The following is a 19549-nucleotide window of genomic DNA, read 5'->3' as shown; positions in this document are numbered from 1 at the left end:
AAGGAATGTTGTTTATAAATATTTAGTTATGCAAGTGTAGGTTACAGTTACACCAAGTTAATGAATTTTCATAAATCAACCGCACTATTTACAATACAAATTCAAACTTGCAGTTTAATCAAGTTTAAGTTTTTTGTTTTTTTTTTTGTTTGTATTGTCCAAAAAGATATATTCCCGTACTTCAGCCATGTCGGCGAGAACAAGCTTTTCGTAGTATTTTTAAAATGTACGTTTCAGACTGACGAATATATTCGTTGAAAAAAAAAAATTATTTCAACTTGTTTAAATGTTTTTTACGAAATACTTGGGACGGTTTATTTTCAGTTTTCATTGGAACAGCTTTTCTAAAGCAAATACATTTTTTTAGAAGTGCTTTCATAGTATATACCTGAAATTTGAATAGTCAAAAAACCCACAGTTTATTAAAACCTCACTTTATTTATTTGCTCCTATCTAAACAAACAGAAATCACTCCATATAACAAATACCAAACATATTTTTAACATAGAAGAAAGTGCTGTATTTACATATATGATAGGTACATAACAATAACACCGTTGTGTACAACCAATAACAAAATTATATAAATCAGTCGATACGAATCTCCTTATTGAGCAAAACTCATCGTTACTTATTCCTTCCATGATGTCCGTTCCCTCTAACTTCCACTGCTGAATAAGCCCTGTACAACTTCTGCGCACTTACTTCCCACCCATTAATAGGCGGCGACTTGTGTCTCACCCCGTTCGCAACCCCATTCGCCTTACTCCCGACCCCGTAGACGTACCTCTCAGCCTGAGGCAACTGCACATTGATATTGTGCCTCACGGTATTATTACTATCACTACTATCAATTGAGGAAGACAAGGAATTCATCACTTGCAAATTCTGGAATGGCAGCGCACTGCTTATGGAAAAATCCTTGGAATTAACATTCCTACTGTCAACTTCTTCGCTTCTACGTGTACCGTTTTGTGTGATCGCGTTCATGATTTGGTTCCTAGAGGCACTCTTCTCCTTTTGTTCTTCGAGGGGAATCCTGGGGTCGATCGGCGGTATGTAATAGTCAGGTGCTTTCCTCAAGCTCACCACAGAAGCCCTTCTATCCTTTCGTCGATGCCTGCTAGACTCGTGTTCGTACCCGTTAGCCTTAGGGTGACCCACAGGCCCCCTGGCTTCCACGCGCTCTCCCGCAGGACCCGTCTGGTTATCGTGGATCCCGATATCCTCCTCACTCAACTCCTCCAACTCCTCCTCGTTCTCTTCTTCAATCACGCTCGACTGAATCCACTCCCGGATTCGGTCCTTTTTCGCACTTCTATCAACCGTAGTCTCCAGCCCGTACTGCGTCAAAGAAAAAAGCAGCTTGTTTTTCTCTTCAGGGCTGCTGTGGAAACTGTACATAGACGGGCACAAACCTTCGTCTTCGTTTGGAAGCTCGCTGCTCTTCTCCATTCCGCCCTTGGACATCCACCGGTCTTCTAGGAATCGATAGACTTCTGCTAGTCCTGCCGGGCGTTTCTCGGGTTTGGGTTCTAGGTACTTCTTGAAGAGTTTCTGGGCTTTAGAGGAGACCAGTTTGAAGAGTTTGGGTTGTCTTTTGATCGGGATGGTGCTGGTCTGCCAGGAGTGGTAGCGGGAGTAGCGTGGATCGTCGAGGGCAGCTTTCTGCCAAGGGAGGCAGCCGGTTAGGCAGACGAATATCACAATGCCGAACTGCCAGACGTCGTGGGAGGTGTTTGTCCTGAAAAGGAAGACATTTTATATTTCTAAAGGTTATAGATCAAACCGTGAAAGCACAATTAAACTGACGGAAAATGAAAATTCAAAGTGAAAACGGACAAATTAAAGAGAATTGTTGAATTTTAAGGAATAAATCAGTTAGAGTGAGTTAAAAATGTTTTTTTTGTCAATGATTGTGGCACTAACATATAGCTTCCATCCGTTGTCACCTGCAGCACCTCTGGCGGAGCGTACGGGAGCCATTCGTTCCTCCTCATTACCACGGTTCCCACGCGCCTCGTTTCGCCAAAATCACACAATTTAATACGCGAAAAGTCCGACTTAAACACTAAAATATTGTCTAATTTTACATCACGGTGCACCAAATCGCGAGTATGGAGGTGTTCGAGAGCTGCTGAAAGCTGTTTGGCCACGCGTTTTGTGTGGAGTTCGCCGATGCCGGTGTCGGACACATTGGAAGTTAGGTCACCTGAAAATAGAAAAATCACTAACAAAAAAAGTGGTGGTTTTCTGGCCACTGTGATCTTATTTAGAACGTAGGTATTCTTTGAAACCAAATTTATATCGTGAAACGCAATTAAACAAACGTCAATCACTTTCCTCCTTGCAATCAATCAACTTTAAGTCTTTTATTGATAGTTTATATGCACTTTACAATCGACGGGTAAAAATAGACGGAACGTGTTTCAGCTGTTTGCCAAGAAATAAATGTGAGTTTTTACGAATTTCAGTCCCAATATTAGTTTTTAATGTAGTTTTCAAAAGCAATGACGAAATTTGTCACACCGGTTTTAAATCTGTGTTCCTCTAATACGAGACGGTGCAGCTGATTTAAAATTTTTGTAGGTTCAATTAATTAAAATCAAACAGTTTTACTTCGTGACAGGAAATATAAAAAAAAAATCTCAATAACACGCTATTTTACTAAAAAACAAGCTTTACACGTAATTGATATAATTGAGCCTGCGGTTCATTCACCCAAATAAGCAAAAAATAATTACGAACTCTCCCCTCCAAAAGCCGGAAAGCGCACTCGTCCTTTTTCCAAACCCTCACATTACTCTAAATATACCTAGATATTTCTTATTAGAATTTATATTTAACGTAAAGGTTGTTACCCGTTATGAGATCAGCGCTCTAATCTAATTTTATCCCTTCTTTATTGCCGAACAAAAGGAATCAGCGGAAGAGTCTGGAAATACTCCGAACCTACCCAAAGGGGCGTATTCCTGCGAGAAAACGTAAAAGCCAGCCGTTTCGAAGGACACATCGTACGTCGTGATGATGTTCTTGTGAGCTCCTAGGTGGAGACCGTAGTGGAACTCTCTGTAGAAGTCCTTGATGGCCGTGTAGGGTTTGGGTAAGGCTTTCAGGACCATTTCAGTGTCGGTGGCCTTGTGTTCGACTAAGAGGATTTTGCCGAACCATCCTTCGCCCACGATCTGGAGAATGTCAAACTCGTCGCCTAAATTTACCTGAAATTAGAAAGATCAGAGTTAACTCACTGGTGTTGTCGTTGATAAATTTCTGTTTGTAAACGTTGTTATTAAACTATGGAGATTTAGATGTTTGGAGCTTTTTTGTGAAAGAGTGGAATGTTTCAGTGAGTCATGTTTGTTTTTTAGACTTTGTGATGTGGGTTGTTGACAAGAACTAAAACCGTATTGCTTTTGAATCCACAGCAGTTAAAGAGAAGCTTGACTCGGATGATTTTATATTTATTAATTGACAGTGGCAGAATTTTTCTTTCTGTGTTAGTATTTAATGGACAATTTTGGATTGATACTTTGTTGATCTGGTGATGATTATATCTTGGCTGTTTTGAATTCGAAAGAATCCATGAAAAGTTAAAGCTGCGGGAGCGTAGTGTGAATTATGGAGGTATCCTGACATTTTGGAGACAAATTAAGATCATATTAGCCAATACTCTGCAGTGAAAAAATAGCTATCTTTAGGAGTGAAAAGTAACTCTGAAACTTTGAATTTGGCAAAATTTCTAAAAATACACTTAACAAAAAATGTTGTGTAAGAATAACATACGTACATACATTGTAAATCTTTTTATAAAAATAAACCTTCACGTCTTTTTGTAAGTTTCTTTATTTATTAGATATATGACAACGAGCCAAGCTTCATGTGAGAAGGTTGTGTGCAATTTATTTATAATCCAGGATTTTGTATTTCGAAAATAAACAAAAAAATCAGGAAGTGAAAAAGTCAGTGCAAATAAATTACAGAAATCATATCTGAATGATTCAGAAAACAATAAATTACCAAATTACAATAAATAAGATGCTGCCAACTTTGGTGGAAATAAATAAACAAAAATAAGAAATGACAGGGAAAAATTATAACATATTTGTACATATGACCTTGTATTTCATTAACTACAGCAATATTTTCTCTCAAGTTGCGATATACCAAGGTGTTAAATTCTTTAGATGTTGCGGACGTGCACAACGTGTTGTGGCTTCCAAATTATAAACAAAAATCTAATTCATAAAAAGAAAACAACAAACAAAAATGAAACACTATAGAAAACGCGATGAAATTTAAACAAGAAACTTCAACGGTACATCAGAAAATTGATAAAACTATATATTAATATAAATTAATGTGAAAAAGAGTCAAAGGAGTGAAAAAAGTAGATTATAAGTATAAAGCAAAATTCAACATATAAAAAATTCAAAAATTCGTCTGAAGCTATTCAGACAGAACTTCCCTCACAGGTGAAGCTATTTTAAATACGATTCACTTAGTACATTTTTAAATAACGTCATGAAAGGTTTTGGTGGGGATAGGTAGGTAATTAATTTTTGGTAGAGATAGTGCTAAATTTAGTATCGAACAGACGTCAAAAAAAAATGAAACACATTATATAGTTCTCGAAAAGGAAAAACGAAAATGATTCGATTTTTAAAATGTTAAGTAAAGTTTTATTTTTATTATCTTAAAACTTCAATAAACACAGTAAGGTGATTTAGACAACAAATTGGAAATTTTTTCTCCATAAAATATTATAACAAAATTTTATAAATTTGAACAAAGAGAAAAGTCAAAATTTTTAGTGTAATAATCAATGGCACCGAAAACATCCGATTTATAAAAAACAGACAGTGAGATAATGATGATAATACATTGGTAAAAAAAAAAATAAATTTGTAACTTAGAACCTAGTAAGCACTAAAAATTTCGAAAACTAACGTTTTTTTCTTGATGAATTATTGATCATCATTGCATGAAACTGCACAAGTTTTTATCTAACTTAAACTAACTCCCAACTATTACTATTTCCAAGGTCAGAACAGTGAGAAACTGTATAAACACCACCCCGCATAATTTATTACTTAACCTGATTTTAAACGTAACCATAAATTTCCCTCTTTTGCTTCGTGCGCAGTACCAAGCGAAAATTCGTCAAATCATCCACATCTGCGAAAATCCTGAATTTATTTCACCCACAAATCTGATAAAGTGGTGACTGTTTGGGAAAGTCTACAACGTAACCCTGAAAATGAACAGCGAGCCAAGAGCCAAGCATTTCGTCTATTTTCGAAACAAGCTGCTGGCATAACAATGCCATGATGGTGAGCAGCGGCGTTCGCAATAAAAATATTTTTTTGATTATTGGATCCAGCGTTCCCTTGTTTACTCCACACACTCGCACGATTTCTCAAAGTTCTTTCGGACCGAACCATCCTCAAAGTCCGCATTTATTTATATAAAAGTTCCACAGCACCGTATCAAAATCGCTCGAGAGGACGTGATGCTTTCATTTGGCACACGTCCGTTTCGAGTGTAACTAAATCATTTTTATATTTTTTTCGTCCTCTGCTTTGCGTAAAAATCGCGCCTTGTCGGACGTAATAATACTCTCGTTTGAAAATATTCTGGATAATTGCCATAATCTCGCGTCTAGACGTTTGTAGAAACGTTTCCGGAGAAGATTCTCTCTTTTTCTAATCGATCAGAATACAGGCGTTGAACTCGGTCCAAATTGAAAAATAATGATCATCGGGAGTGGGTCTAAAAATACGGAACTTCTTGCAGACTGTTACTCACTTTTTCAAGTTCAAATTCCCGGATTCGATGTATGCTTCCTCCTAGCGATTTTTTCATCAGACTTCCCATAGCTATGTGACCTGCAACGGAAAAGTTGCTTTATTCATGAGGAAACTGCTTAATTGAACTTGACAAAATAAATACAGCTGTGGTGCATCTGTGATCCCATGGAGTTAACAGTGTAATCTTCCGCAACTTGTAATTGGGTTTGTTTTGAATGCGGCGAATGTAAATTGTGGAAAATGGGACGGAAGTAGTCGAAATTGTCACGGTTTGTATTCTGGGATTTTAACGAATCACTACATAATTATAAGAGGCTGCTGAATTTTATTTGGAAAATTTCCGAAAGCTAATTGGCAGCGTGTTCCTTGCGCAAACAATTCGTTTGCAAGTTTTTTTGTGGAATTGATCAGCTAACTTGGAGACGACGATCAAAAACAATTATGTTGAAGATATTTATTACGGAATAAGATGTGTAGATACCAAAATCTTAGAATCTTAATGTACCGTTTGTATTCGTGATTAGGTGTAAATTAATTTGCAAGCGGCTCTTGTTTTCCGTTACTCCCTATAATTTGCAATTTTTCTCAAGCACATACCTATATTTCATACTAAGGTAGGTTTTAAATGGTAAATTTTACCCATTTATTTATAGATATACTTGACTGGAAAAAAGAAAGATTTTGGGATTTAAACATTAGATTTTTTACCTTATCGAATCTGGTGTGGCAAAAATTAATGAGAATAAATTTTGTTTTTGTTATAACCTACATTTCACCATGTCACTTTAGATGTTTTTAGCTTCTTCCATGACAGTTACTAGAAGAAGGTGAAATTTTTGAAGCAGAGTATTTTTTTCGAAAACGGTCAGAAATAGTCTTTTTTATTCAAATTAAAAAATACTGCTTATAGTAAATTTGTATGAAATTAAATTATCTGCTAACAATTTTAAAAATGTTATACGTTTTAGGATTTCTGCGTTGTTCTTCTATCACCTCAAAAAGGTTATTAAATAAATGTTTAAGATAAAGTTGAAAACTTGAACTAATTTCTATATAGCCATTAATTTTATGAAAATAATAAAATTCTATGGTACAAAAATAACTGCACTCTACAAGTTTAAACTTTACGCCTACAAAATTATAAATCATCACCACTCTTGTATAAATTTGGGTCTAAAAAACAAACCATAATATTAAGCCTGAACTAATAAACAATCTAAGTATTTTTGTTTGACATTTTTTGACGTTTGTTTAAATATAATTTTAAAACGATATTTCGGAAACCTTTGCGAAAATTTTGACAGCCATATTTCAGTAACGTATAATAAATACAAAAAGCATCTGTAGAGTTTAAGAGAAATTTATGTTAGATCAGTTTTTGTTTTCTAAAATTTCTAGTTAACTAACTCACTTAACAATGATTAACAATATTCCAAAAAACTATAGCAGTGTCGTAATGCCTTCAAAAGCTCTGTGTTAAAATTTAAAATATTGTTGAGATTTTTAAATCTAAAGCAGCACTCATTGACAATAAGTTTAGTTTTTCTTTCTGTTGTAGGCAAGTCGACATTTTTTTAGGTAAAATGTGGTTTGTAACAAAAATATACCAGACATGTTTATTCTTTCGATACTCCACCAACAAACATTGTCATTAAATAAAACCTAATCGCCATAATTCTATTTGTATGTACGTCATTTAAAATAATTCACTTCATACAAACGTGCATTTTTTCATATTTATTTTAGATAAGCAAATTTTGGCTGATGATCAAAATCTTCCTACGCAGAATGAAAACCCTGAAACTTATCATCTAATTGTCAGCGGAGTGATGTAACATGCTTTCCTTTATTTCACTGTTATTTTTAAGATGGTCATATGTTATCATGTGTTTTTTGAAAAATTTCCTAATAACTTTACGTTGCTTATAATCATAAACATATAAATCAGTTTTCATTTAATTCAACTGTTTCATTCATTTTTACTTTTGTAGTATAATAGATATGTGGGAGTAATTTTACCGATAGCACATTTATTGTCATAATTTGTAAAGTTTAAATTTATCATGTTGAAACTACAGGGGGTTTCATTTAGAACTGCAGATCGTCAAAAACCATAATATGCATCAGTGAAATGTCAACCCGTGAAAGTAAACGAGCTATAAATACGAAAATTTGATTAAATCATTCCATTATAGGACCTTTTTTATTTAATTGCTTTTGTGTACCTGAACCCATTAAAGTCATCGTAAACTTTAACAACCTGACACTGTTTATTTACACTTTAGAAACTTAACACCGAAATACGCCAACATGAAATTATTACTGTGTTCGTTTCAAACAAAACAAAACAAAAATACTACGTTGGCTCGTAACCCCGTCATACATTCCCTTCTTAAATCAAAACCGACCTCTTCACTTTCTAAATGTCCCAATCTCACACGGCACTTCTTGTAGCCATGAACGTCACTTAATCGCGAAAAAACCAGCCCAATCCAATTTTCGGCTCTTTCATCGTCCCGATATAAAACCGCGACAATTCGGCTTTTTCTGACATAAAACGCACCCGAATTACGGAATTCCAAAAGCGCAACAGGTGTGCGCCGCCTCCGAAACCCTCAATTACCTCAATTCATCCGATGATCACATAATCCTCACATGTGTGCACACTCCAATAAAAATAATCACTCATAACACGCCGGATTCACTCTATTTCTGCACGAGTTCGAGGTTCGAAGAAGACACGCACGTCGCGCCGGCTACGAGCAACTGTCAGCGTCGCGACGCCGGGGCTCAGTCACTTAGGCGCTCTACCAGCAAAAGCGCTGGCATTCAAATGTAGGACAGGAGGGGTATTTATGGCAGGAGTGCAGTGGGAGCGGCGGGGGGCTGACCAAAGCGGCCGTATATTTGTGTGCAAGGGGGCGAAGTGATGGGTCTGAGGACAAGGAAGTGGCGGATCTGGGAACAGGTGGTGTTTTCCAGTTTTTATTTTCTTATCCCTGAATTACAAACTTTTTTATACAGAGTGTTTTAAGACAATATTGCCACTAACTTTTTTATGAGGATAAGCTACTGAAACATAACATGTTTTTATACCAGAGGCATAGAAATAACTGTTGGATGTGTAAGCCAATGGATGTTAAGTCAGGTCAAGTTAACACAGTTTTAGTTAAGTCAGCTTAGTTCATGGCAGCTCCCACCAAATTTCAAACTAATGATTTAAATTTGTTGATAAACAATATTTATTGAATAAAACACACTTTTCTTAACATGTATTTATTAATTTATTTATTTATTTACAAACTGTACAGGACGCACGTTACATAAATACATCAGACCACACAAATCACAGATCATTTCTCAGCAAACTGCTTTAAATCACGCTTCTGGGGCTGTACATCCGGCATCTTCTGGTTTTCGAGGACCCCTAGATCAACTGGCTCTAGATTTGGCTCAGACAACTTACACAACATTTTAATTATGGGTTTTTCAGTACTTGTGGACTTACTTAACTCCTCGCACACTTCCTTTACCGCATTGTTCAAATTTTCCATTTTGCTGTCACTAACTTCCCTCTTCGTCCTTGCTTTCGCCGATTCGCTCTCTGACAGGATATCCCTTCGCATTGCCTTAACATCCGATTCTTTCTTATTAGTCTTATTCTTTGCGTCCATTTCCACCACTTTTGCTTCAAGCGTGGCGTTGTTTAGTTGCGCTAGAACTATCGGCAGCGGTACCATTTTGACTTTATCTTGATCCTTTATCTGTTTTGGTTTCAAGTTCACTTCTACGACCCCGGTTTTGTTATCACCAGTTTTCTCTTCTTTACGTTCCGTAATTTTTTCCCCTCTTTGTTCAACTTTTTTGCGGTCCGTTTTCTTCTCTTCAGGAATAGGACCAGGTTCTTTTGCAGCTAAACTTTCTTCGTCTTGCTTGTCCATATTTTCTGGGGCGTTTTTGTTATCTTTTCCACTAATGCTCTCTATTGCTCTTTTCGCTATGTCTTCAATCTGCTTCACGGCTTTGACTTTCTCCTCGTTCACTTTATCAACATCTTGGTTCTCTTGATGCTTCTGAATCACTTCAATTAGCTTCTTCTGCTGCTCGACTATCTCCTTCTGAACCTCGTTCTGCTTCTGTATCGTATCTAGAAGAATCTGATTTGGGTCTTTCTCTTTTTTGTCTTCTTGTTCCTTTAATTCACTCTCTTCTTTTTTAATGGCTTCGATGTCAACTTCCTCGCTCTTCTTGACCTCTTTCTCTTTCTTCGTTTCATCGGGAACTTCGACAGGCTTTTTTTCGTTAATCGCCTCTTTTATAACCTTCTGGATTGTTTCTTTTTGGCGCTGTTCTTCAAGTTTGTCGTCTGCTGGCTGTACAGGTTCCACCACCGGCTCCTGCTTGTCGGTTTTCTCAACTTTCTTCTCTTCAGTCTTGCCGGGTTTTTGTGTTTCTTGGTTTTCTACCGGTTCTTCGGGTTGAGGCGGCTCATGACGCACCTCTTTGGGACGTTCTTCTTTCTTGGGTTGTTCAGGGGGTGGTGCTTCAGCCAACTTCGGTGGTTCATCGGGCGGTTTTTGTTTCTTCTCCTCGGGGATAACTATTTTAACTGAACAAAACAATAAACGGGAATGGTACGTGGGAGGTAACTTACTCGTTGTGGGTATGTCCATCACGACAGGTTTCTCGGGTTCCACTATATTAGGTTTGAGAGCGACCTGCGGCACCGGTGGTACTTTTTCAGTTACAATGTGAAAGTTTTTAGCTTCTTCGACGGCTTGCAAGTTGGCGTAGGTTCCTAAAACCATGACGATTACGCCCACAAAAAGCATAATCTTAAGTAAATGATTAGGCTGTGCTTAGATGATTTTCAAAGCTACCAACCTGGGCTAAAATTCGTTCGTTGGTGTTTTTAGGTGAAATGCAGATGAAACACGTTACGGGAAAAAGTACGCAAATCATAACCCCGATTGTGGATCCTATCAAACCTAAAACTAACTCAATACTAGGTATCATGATCCCGATAATGAGCGAAACTGATACTACGACGAGAGTTAACATTTTGAATTTTCCTTCAGGAATGTAGTTGGTGGCGCCACCTTCATGAAGGTTAGTATATGAAGTCTAAAATTACAGATTTAAAAAGAGGCAGAGTAAAAAGTTTATTGTTACCCCTTTATAGAGAAGAGAGTAGAGGCTAGCTCTGCATGGAAAAATGACCAATGGAAAACTAAATCCTAGTGACAAGACAAAACCCAACTTTATTACGTCACTGGTGATGGTTGGTGTGAATGTGAGCAAGACGTTTCCAGTGAATGGTTTTTGGAAAAATGCAATATATCCAAAAGCTCCCACGAAAATGTAAACCCAAGTGCACATATTCACTGCCACTCTGATCATACTGTTCATTTTTTCTAAAGATGCGTTTGGTAGAGCTTGGTAGATTTCAAACAGTTGCCTACAAATAACATAAATCAGTTCTTCCTTTAAGTGTAACTCTAATAAGAGAACTAGAAAGACAATTTACTCTAACTATAAGAAATAACCACAGGAAACCATGGGAAATGTTTTTTTTTTATAATTACGTTTGACAGAACAACGCCATGGAAAATATCGGCAAACACTGCAGAATCCCAGCTGGTCGCCACAAAATTACTTCGCTAACCCAATCTCCTGTGAAGATATGTGGAAGTGCTTCAATCACTATTTTCAGTACCAAACAACAATAAAACCCTATCGTAGCAGTGGAAACCCCATTCAAGCTATCTACATTTCGCAGCAATCCCAATGGTAAGACACAAAACACAGCCAAAGCTACCAGTGTACTATTTCGTAGCGCATTTCCAATGCGGACGCCAGTTATTTCAGACAGAATCGCAGGTCCCAAGTCTCCCATCACGACAAAAAATGCAACACAAGTGCCCAGCAGAAACCCTATCATTCCAATCTCTATCGAAAATTTCCCCAAACTCCCAAAGATGTGGAATGCTAAAAACTCGAAAGTTTTCCTTCGGGCGAGAATTGCCGACTTAAGTAGGAAGTGGCAGGCCAGCCGGGATATGATGCTGCTTATCAGAAGTAGACATATGGAAAGAAGAATGCCACACTGAAAAAAAACATGTTAGGACGTGGCCGAAGTGGTGGATGGAAGTAACCTGTCTGAAGCAGTACGGCATCGCTAGAATGCTGACACCTATTATACTGTTCGCTAGGTTTATGGTGTGTCCGCTTGCGTTGTCCATTTTTAAAGTTTGAATTCAAAAAATAGATAAAATTTTTGTTTACATTTCTACGACGGATTGACAGTGACGTGTAAATGTCAACGAAACGTCAACAGAGGCAGTGGTTCTGAAAATGTGCACTGAGCTGACAGTACTTGGCGCAAACCAACTTCTAACGACATAAAAACTTAATTATTATTATTATTATGAGTACGACCAAGACATTACATTGAATTTTAGTCGTAGAAAACTAACAATACACCTACAGACTGCAAGGTCTGGAAATTTTTTGTTTTGAAACATTATTCATTCATTGAAGTCGTTTTTATTGTTGTTATTTCCTTAAAGCATTATTTCTGATTGCGTTTTACCACAAGCGTAATCAAATTCTGGTCGTTATCGTTCGCAGACACGTTCGGAACCACTGATATTGTAGCCCACTTCTGGATGGCGTTTTTAAAATTCCATTCGTCCGTCTCCCTCTCTCCTCAACAAAATCGTATTTGTCCATCTCTCTTTGCTTGGTTCGAATGGCTGCCCAAGTGTCAAAAGTGTCATATGATGTCAAAAGAATTTATAATTCGTGCGAAATTCGTGATTTATGGAATGTTTAATTTAGTCTAAATGTGAAACAAAACAAACCCAAACACCTTAGTCAAAATTCAACAATGGTATGTCGCCAAAAATCCCTCAAAAACTTTTAGGTTATATCAACGTTGTCCAAACAAAAGTAATCTCTGTGAATGAACTTTGCTGTTTCCAGTCGTATCAAGATGAAGAGGAAGGCGGTGCTTTCGACGGGCACGCGAGTTCGTTTCCTAAAGATTTTGGGTACGGGGCTTTCGACGGAGAACACGACGTGAACCTATCAGCTTCTGGCGAACAGAAACCTCGAATACTCCTCATGGGATTGAGAAGGTGGTTCGGTTTGACCGCAAAGGGAGCTCCTATAATTGTTTTCGTTTTACAGATCTGGAAAATCCTCGATACAGAAAGTCGTCTTTCACAAAATGTCCCCCAACGAAACCCTCTTCCTGGAGAGTACAAATAAGATAGTTAAGGATGATATTAATAATTCCAGTTTTGTACAATTTCAAATATGGGATTTCCCCGGACAGATCGATTTTTTTGATTCGTCGTTCGATTCGGATATGATTTTCGGGGGGTGCGGGGCGCTGGTTTTCGTGATTGATGCCCAAGTGAGGAATTACACTTTATTTATAAAACGAGAAAGTGTTCTAGAAACACTGTGTTTTTAGGATGATTATATGGAAGCTCTCAATAAACTTAACCTTACTGTTACAAAGGCGTATAAAGTGAACCCTAATATTAAGTTTGAAGTTTTTATTCATAAAGTGGATGGTTTAGGTGATGATTTCAAAATGGAGTCACAGAGGGATATTCATCAAAGAGCTACAGATGACTTGGCTGATTCAGGTACATTTTTTTGCTGCACTGCATAAAACCTTTTTCACATTGAATATATTTTTATATCTATGATATTACCTTTTTCCCTTTTTGTTCAATTTGTAATAGATACTGTGTTGTATGATTTAAAAATGATGACGGCATAAATATTTTTTTTATAATAATTAAAATTGTATCTCTGTTTTTCCAAAATATTTGAGACACTCATTTGTAGGCTATGACCAGATTCACCTCAGTTTCCACCTGACTTCAATTTACGACCACTCCATCTTCGAAGCTTTCTCTAAAGTAGTTCAAAAGCTAATTCCACAATTGCCCGCGTTAGAAAATTTGCTCAACATTTTAAACACAGTAAGTCTGTAAGCCACACTCGTGCTGCTTCTTAAGGACCCCTTTTTCAGAACTCTGCTATAGAAAAGTCGTTTTTGTTCGACGTGGTGTCAAAAATTTACATCGCCACGGACTCGACGCCCGTGGACATGCAGAGTTACGAGTTGTGCTGTGACATGATCGACGTCGTAATCGATGTGTCGTGGATTTATGGGTATTTATTTTTTATTTCAATGTGTATTAATCTGCATCAAAAATTAATCTGTTTATTTGAGTAGTCACGTTTTCAGTGTCAAAGAGGAGCAAGACCCGGCCGCTTTCGACGAACAGAGTTCTAGTCTTATTAAACTAAACAACGGTACAGTTCTCTATTTGCGGGAAGTGAATAAATTCCTGGCTCTAGTCTGCATTTTGCGAGAAGATAATTTCGACCACAAAGGTAAATTGGTGTTATTTTGTGGTATTCGTAAACTTTTTATTTGTTGCAGGTATCATCGATTACAATTTTTTGTGCTTTCGCGAAGCAATACAACAAGTGTTTGAGTTGAGAAACAAGTGCCAAGGTAACCCTTTGACAAACTCCGCGGGCAGCCCCATTGTTAATGGAAACAATATCATTGGAGAAAGACATCTAAGTCCAACGCTAACTGATGAAATAGGTAGCAAGTGAGTGTAAACAAATGTAAATAGGTACGATGTGCCTTTTATTTTACGGCGTTTTTTGTACGAAGTTGTTATTTTTATGTACATTGTTTTATTTTTAAATGTATATAATGTTGTCCTTCCATGTATTGTGCTATAGCCATTTTTAAGTTTTGTATTATGTGCACACGTTATGCGATAACGTAAACCTAAACCTACTGTATAGCTAAGCTTCAAATCATTAAAACCTTTATTACTTTGAACGTCGTTTTCTTCAACTAACCCAGACCCTTCTAAAGAAAGAGACCTGTATAAATTACGTTTACTCAAATAAAACAAAAATATACAAATACGCAACCTTCTCCTAATCGTCGTCGTCCTTCATACTATATCCGATCTGCTCCAAGTGTTTCTTCCTCAACGTATGCCCCTGCTCTCGCTTCCACACGTCGCTCAGTACTTTGTGTGCTGCCTTCTGGTCCTTGCAGTCACGTGAACTTCGCCCTATAAGCCATGTTCCTGTGACCGTCTCACTTCCCTCGCATGTTCGACATTCCCCTACAAATCTACCGAATAAACTACAAAAAGTCAGAAAAAAATTACGCGATTACCTATAAAAGTAGCTATATGTTTGTCCTTCTCGTGAACGGCCAGAGCGATCACCATCCCGGAATGCAGGAACGGAAGTTCGCCGAAGACCGTCCAGTTACCGTCGCACAAGAAACCGTCTTCGTTGGGCGGAATCCGGTCGGCCACGTGTATTCGGAATTTTTTTCGCGTGGAGTTCTTGTAGCAGATGTCGAAACGCATCCCGGCAGCGTCACTGATCCAGGAACCGTTGAGGTTACAAAGCACACCTAGAGCAAAAAGAGGCGTTAACTGACTGACTATCCTACTGCTTATGTTTAAGTTTTTCACTCCACTCCCACCTTTATAGTTTCTAGACAGTACTGTAAGTACCTTCTTTTTTGTTGCCTTCGTGCTTCCACTGCATCAACCCTTCCACATCCTCCAGTATCCTGTGCAGAACTTGGGTCTCTTCCTTTGTGTTATTGTCGCTTCCTTCCTCCTCTAATGCTGTTGGAGGCGTTCCGCTCGCCCCCTCTGCCCCTTTATCACTACCCACCGAAGCCGCCGTACTGCTCCCAATCGCTGACACCGGCGCCACAGAAGCTCCAGACTTTTCGTCTTTTGCTAGAGGTTTCTCCATTTCTTCAGACAAACTACCAAATTCCAAATTAAACAAAATTAAACTCGGCTTTCCACTTACGTTCTAGTTTTAATTAGCTTAACCCCCGGCGCTCTCATATTCAACGGAATAATCAAAGGTACCACAGTGTAGCCCTCTTGTTCCATGTTCAGCTCTTCGCTTCTCTTACTTTCCTTGATGTTCCTAAAAGGGACCAACTGACCGTTTTGTATCACGTATAGAAGATTTTCGTCGAGGTCCTGCGAACGCTTCTTCCTCGTGTCTTCTAGTTTGTCGGGGTTCTCATTTCTTCGTTTGTACCTTTGGATGAACGACTTTAGGTCTTCACTCATGGGCTGCGTTTTGAAGAATTTGCGTTCTCGTTGGAGGAGCGACCGCTTGGCTAAGGCAACGTCTTGTTGATTGAGCTTAGGTGTAGAAGACTGAGAAATAATCAAGATTAGCAGAGTGATTCCTAAGGTTCTGAGGAGGGATTTTGGCATAGTCTAGTGGTGGATTTCATGCCACGATAGAGTAAGAAGACTGTTAGCGAAATGTCAAAATGGCAACATGTCAGAAGGGAAGGAATACTTGTCAAAAATGGAGTGTTACCCGGTGATTGAGAAAAAGAAAAATTAAATGCCTTGGCAGATATTTGACAATCGCGAAAACTGTTGCTCTGATTGAAACGAAAATTGATGTGACGTCATCGCTAAAGGTTTCTTATATACTTACACTTTGTTGTACACTCAAAAAATATAAATTGTCATATTTAAAAGTCAGTGATTATACTTACAGGGACCCAGGGACTAATAAAATTCTAAATACAAACACTTACAATACATACATTTTATACAGTGGGTAGATGACAAACTTGTCAATGGAAAAAGAAAAAAAAAGGTTAATAAATGTTATAAAATAAACTGTTAAAATTTGTATATTTTTTTGTAACAAGTGTACATAAGTATTTTATATACAACTATAGACAATACTCAATATTTTTTTTTTATTTAAATAAGCACATCAACTGCTAAGGCTATCAGTGAATCGACAGTAATAATAATAAATGCTATAAATGCAATAAAATCGTATGTACAAAATATACATGAACAATCTTCCGTTGATGGATCTTTGCCACTCTCACAGTATACGCAAGATTAGAAATAAAATGTTTAGGAAAACGCTGCGGTCATCCTCGAAACCTGGAAATTATGTATCCAACAGGTGTACGATTTTGTTTGCTATTTTAAGTTATCCACCATAAAGAAACCTTGCTCGACTCCCGCGGACCATCTTGCGTCACATCTCCTATTTATGTAACATCAACGAAAAATCGCTCCTCGCCGCGAAGACGGAATGCCAGCGCATCAGATACAACAAATAATTTATTAATTTTAATTAAGGATATCGACGATCATAAACCACCAGCAAGTGCAAATACCAGCCCAGAATAACTCAGAAGGCTTCAGATCTGGTGTGTGGCGGCGGACGATTCGCCAGTGTTTCGCGACGAGCTTGCTTGATCGTATTATTTATAGGTGGTTGATTGAACGTGAAAAGTGCACTGTGTACAACGAATAGGTGTGTACAAGAGTCCATTAGGACGTGACGGCAAGACAGAAATTATGGAAATTTCGCCAAAACTGTGTTGGTGCAGCCGCTGCAAGGCCAAAATGCGATTTATGTATTTTTTGTTTTCGAAGAAACGAGCGGTGCATTTTCATTTCTTTTTTTTTAATAATTAAAAGTGGACGAATTTTTGGGCACGGGTAACCCTGGTGCGTTCTTGGACCGAGAAATACGAAAACCAAAAATAGAACAATTGAATGTTTGAGGAGATGTTGACATAGTTTCGTGTGCTGGATTCACGTGTTTGGGTTTTTGAATCGCGGTTTATGCTTTTGGGTATTTCGGGGAATGAGTTTTAATTTTTATTTTTGTTTTAATTTGCGGGGGATGCACTCTGGAACAACTACGCTATTCAGTTTTGTTTATTTAAACGTTGTTGCATCCATCATACAATATTTTCCTTAGTTGTGTGCCAACAAGCGCGTCATCGTGTTTTCTATCACCACTACGGGTAACAGATGAATGTAAGAAACGTGATGCGAATTTTGGTTTCTTGACTCATTTTGCAGCTTGTCCCTCATAAAAATGTCGGCGGGATAAAAATTACAAAAGTCTAAAAATAAAGTATAGGTATTTATACCAAACTTAAGGAAGTTCTTTTTTAATAAAGCGTAAAGTATTTTGTATAGTGTACAATATTTAATGATAATGATTAATGACATTCGTTTGAGTTCAGAAAACTGAAAAAAATAATTCTTAGCATACCTATGTCATGTTTGTTTGAAACTGATAACAACAAGATATAGATCTAGAGATTACTACAGTTTTATATTTTCTGATATAAGTTTCTCTACAGCTGAATAGGAAATTTAAAAAAATAGTGACCATTTACTGCAACGAATGACAAATATTTTTTATTTCTGCGGAACCAGAATTATAACTTCGGTTACACAAACAAAACAGAAATGTAATTACTAAGTCGACAGTTAAAAAAAATTGGTCATTTATGTCATCATCTTTTTTAATCACTTGTACATATACTGTAATATGCAGGAACACAAAACTATCCATGGCATTTAAAGCAAATAAATCAGTCTAATATAAAACTCCAGTTCCAATTTATTTGTTCATGTTAGAAGTGATTATTTATCTATTCCGTATTGATTAAAACAGTAAACTACCAATCTAAAGACGCCTTCGACAATTATAGTTTCATATGTATCCTTATAATTTCTGCAGCAGGTGATGGCACTTTTATACCCGGATTCGTTTTTGGACATGACTAAGCGGTACATTCAGATTTTCACAATCACACTGTAAACAATTTTACTTTCCAACCGAATGTAATAATAAATGCAATACATAATATATGTGACTAGAAAAATAAGTATGCATATTTTTACTAGAATAACGCCGATTTACATACATTATTCTTTCAACAAATCTATAAAAAAGTGTGTAACTGTGTACCTACTGGAATACTTATTTAACGACTTTTTTGAAAATTTGAGAAACAAATAACTCTTTCTAGAGGTGAACGGAAATACAGTAGAACAGAAAATAAATTATAGTGTCGGTAGATCGGAAAAATACGACGAGCGTGTGGTAAAACTTATATTGAACTGACCAATCCTAGCCGAGTTTTGAAAAAATGTTGGAAGTCAAGGGACGTCACTTTTTGTGCCACAGCTGTTTGCAGAAAGGGCAAATTTAAAAATCAAATAAAATGCAAAAATAATATTTTTGAATAAGTGACAAAATATTATCTACGAAAGGGTTTGACAAACTCCAAAGTAGCTAATCTTTGTGGTCACTTCATTCAATCCAGAGCCCGCTAAGATCGTACATTTTTTTAAAACACTAATTAAAGGTATTGTTTTGTCCTTATATTAATAAGTGTTTGTTAAGTACAGTTGTTTCAAAAAATAAATTTAAGAGATACGTATACAGCCAGAAACCTTGCTCATCATCCTTCGCTCTTCAACAACTACCTCGAAAACACAAAAACAAATTCTTGCAGTCGGCTGCCGTGACCGGGAGAAAGTTGAAACGTCTTGGCACCCCAGTGCATCTTTCCTGTTGGCAGCAAACCAATTGTATGATATTTAACAGAGATTGACTGACCCACTCTTTATATAGATCAATTGCATCGAGATTTTTCAGTCTTAGTCGCTTCTGCCAGTCCGTCAACTAATTCTCTCTCTTCCAGGTCAACAGCATGGCGTCACAACGTAAGACAAAGCCAGAGGTAAGCCTCCTCCCGCTCCCCGAAACCAGCAAATAACTGCACATTGTAGACACTTGTTGCACAAAATTGCACAATGTACTAATGGTGTTTGTTTATTTATAGATAAACTAGTCGC

The 19549-nt window shown here is 37.3% G+C and overlaps 5 protein-coding genes across 12 annotated transcripts in view; 2 read left to right on the top strand and 3 right to left on the bottom strand.

Annotated features, from left to right (window-relative positions):
• Nucleotides 1-434: 434 nt before the first annotated feature.
• Nucleotides 435-8648, bottom strand: LOC135142999 (serine/threonine-protein kinase meng-po-like). Its single transcript, XM_064074821.1, has 5 exons — nucleotides 8431-8648; nucleotides 5806-5885; nucleotides 2957-3218; nucleotides 1930-2212; nucleotides 435-1744 (listed from the first exon to the last, which is right to left on the bottom strand). Exons 2-5 carry the CDS (start codon nucleotides 5872-5874, stop codon nucleotides 628-630), a joined length of 1731 nt encoding a protein of 576 aa, XP_063930891.1. The 5' UTR covers nucleotides 5875-5885; nucleotides 8431-8648; the 3' UTR covers nucleotides 435-627.
• Nucleotides 8649-9067: 419 nt separating this feature from the next.
• On the bottom strand, nucleotides 9068-12258 carry LOC135143041 (putative sodium-coupled neutral amino acid transporter 10). The gene is made up of 6 exons (XM_064074876.1): nucleotides 11963-12258; nucleotides 11393-11913; nucleotides 10980-11265; nucleotides 10692-10931; nucleotides 10462-10642; nucleotides 9068-10416 (listed from the first exon to the last, which is right to left on the bottom strand). Exons 1-6 carry the CDS (start codon nucleotides 12047-12049, stop codon nucleotides 9161-9163), a joined length of 2571 nt encoding a protein of 856 aa, XP_063930946.1. The 5' UTR covers nucleotides 12050-12258; the 3' UTR covers nucleotides 9068-9160.
• Nucleotides 12259-12499: 241 nt separating this feature from the next.
• LOC135143044 (ras-related GTP-binding protein C) lies at nucleotides 12500-14691 on the top strand. Of its 2 annotated transcripts, none has more exons than XM_064074880.1 (8): nucleotides 12500-12699; nucleotides 12792-12946; nucleotides 12999-13227; nucleotides 13288-13465; nucleotides 13671-13807; nucleotides 13858-14000; nucleotides 14065-14225; nucleotides 14275-14691. In XM_064074880.1, the coding sequence occupies exons 1-8, from the start codon at nucleotides 12697-12699 to the stop codon at nucleotides 14454-14456; spliced, it is 1188 nt and encodes a 395-aa protein (XP_063930950.1). In that variant the 5' UTR covers nucleotides 12500-12696; the 3' UTR covers nucleotides 14457-14691. The 2 variants fall into 2 exon arrangements, with proteins under 2 accessions (XP_063930950.1, XP_063930951.1); XM_064074881.1 differs by having other exon boundaries at nucleotides 12504-12699; nucleotides 14077-14225.
• LOC135143046 (uncharacterized) lies at nucleotides 14585-19548 on the bottom strand. 3 transcript variants are annotated; one of them, XM_064074884.1, is made up of 6 exons: nucleotides 19311-19548; nucleotides 15699-16060; nucleotides 15389-15651; nucleotides 15040-15285; nucleotides 14787-14986; nucleotides 14585-14721 (listed from the first exon to the last, which is right to left on the bottom strand). In XM_064074884.1, exons 2-5 carry the CDS (start codon nucleotides 15968-15970, stop codon nucleotides 14793-14795), a joined length of 975 nt encoding a protein of 324 aa, XP_063930954.1. In that variant the 5' UTR covers nucleotides 15971-16060; nucleotides 19311-19548; the 3' UTR covers nucleotides 14585-14721; nucleotides 14787-14792. The 3 variants fall into 3 exon arrangements, with proteins under 3 accessions (XP_063930954.1, XP_063930952.1, XP_063930953.1); XM_064074882.1 differs by lacking the exon at nucleotides 19311-19548 and having other exon boundaries at nucleotides 14586-14721; nucleotides 15699-16359; XM_064074883.1 differs by lacking the exon at nucleotides 19311-19548 and having other exon boundaries at nucleotides 14696-14721; nucleotides 14776-14986; nucleotides 15699-16359.
• LOC135143039 (obscurin) overlaps nucleotides 17112-19549 on the top strand; it is a 30366-nt gene continuing 27928 nt past the window's right edge. For 3 of the 5 annotated variants that reach the window (XM_064074869.1, XM_064074868.1, XM_064074867.1), the window contains exons 1-2: nucleotides 17113-17198; nucleotides 19396-19434. In XM_064074869.1, coding sequence (XP_063930939.1) covers nucleotides 19405-19434 — 30 coding nt within the window. In that variant the 5' untranslated portion in view covers nucleotides 17113-17198; nucleotides 19396-19404. Of the gene's footprint in view, nucleotides 17199-19395; nucleotides 19435-19549 lie in introns of all 5 variants that reach the window. The other 2 variants (XM_064074866.1, XM_064074864.1) reach the window with 1 other exon arrangement.

This window comes from Zophobas morio, unplaced genomic scaffold, assembly GCF_036711695.1.
Source record: "Zophobas morio isolate AGI-343-1 ecotype UQ-CSIRO unplaced genomic scaffold, CSIRO_AGI_Zmor_V1 ptg000057l, whole genome shotgun sequence".
In the NCBI taxonomy this organism is placed as follows: domain Eukaryota; kingdom Metazoa; phylum Arthropoda; class Insecta; order Coleoptera; family Tenebrionidae; genus Zophobas; species Zophobas morio.
The sequence above is the reverse complement of the archived record's forward strand: the minus strand, read 5'-3'. Positions and strand labels throughout refer to the sequence as shown.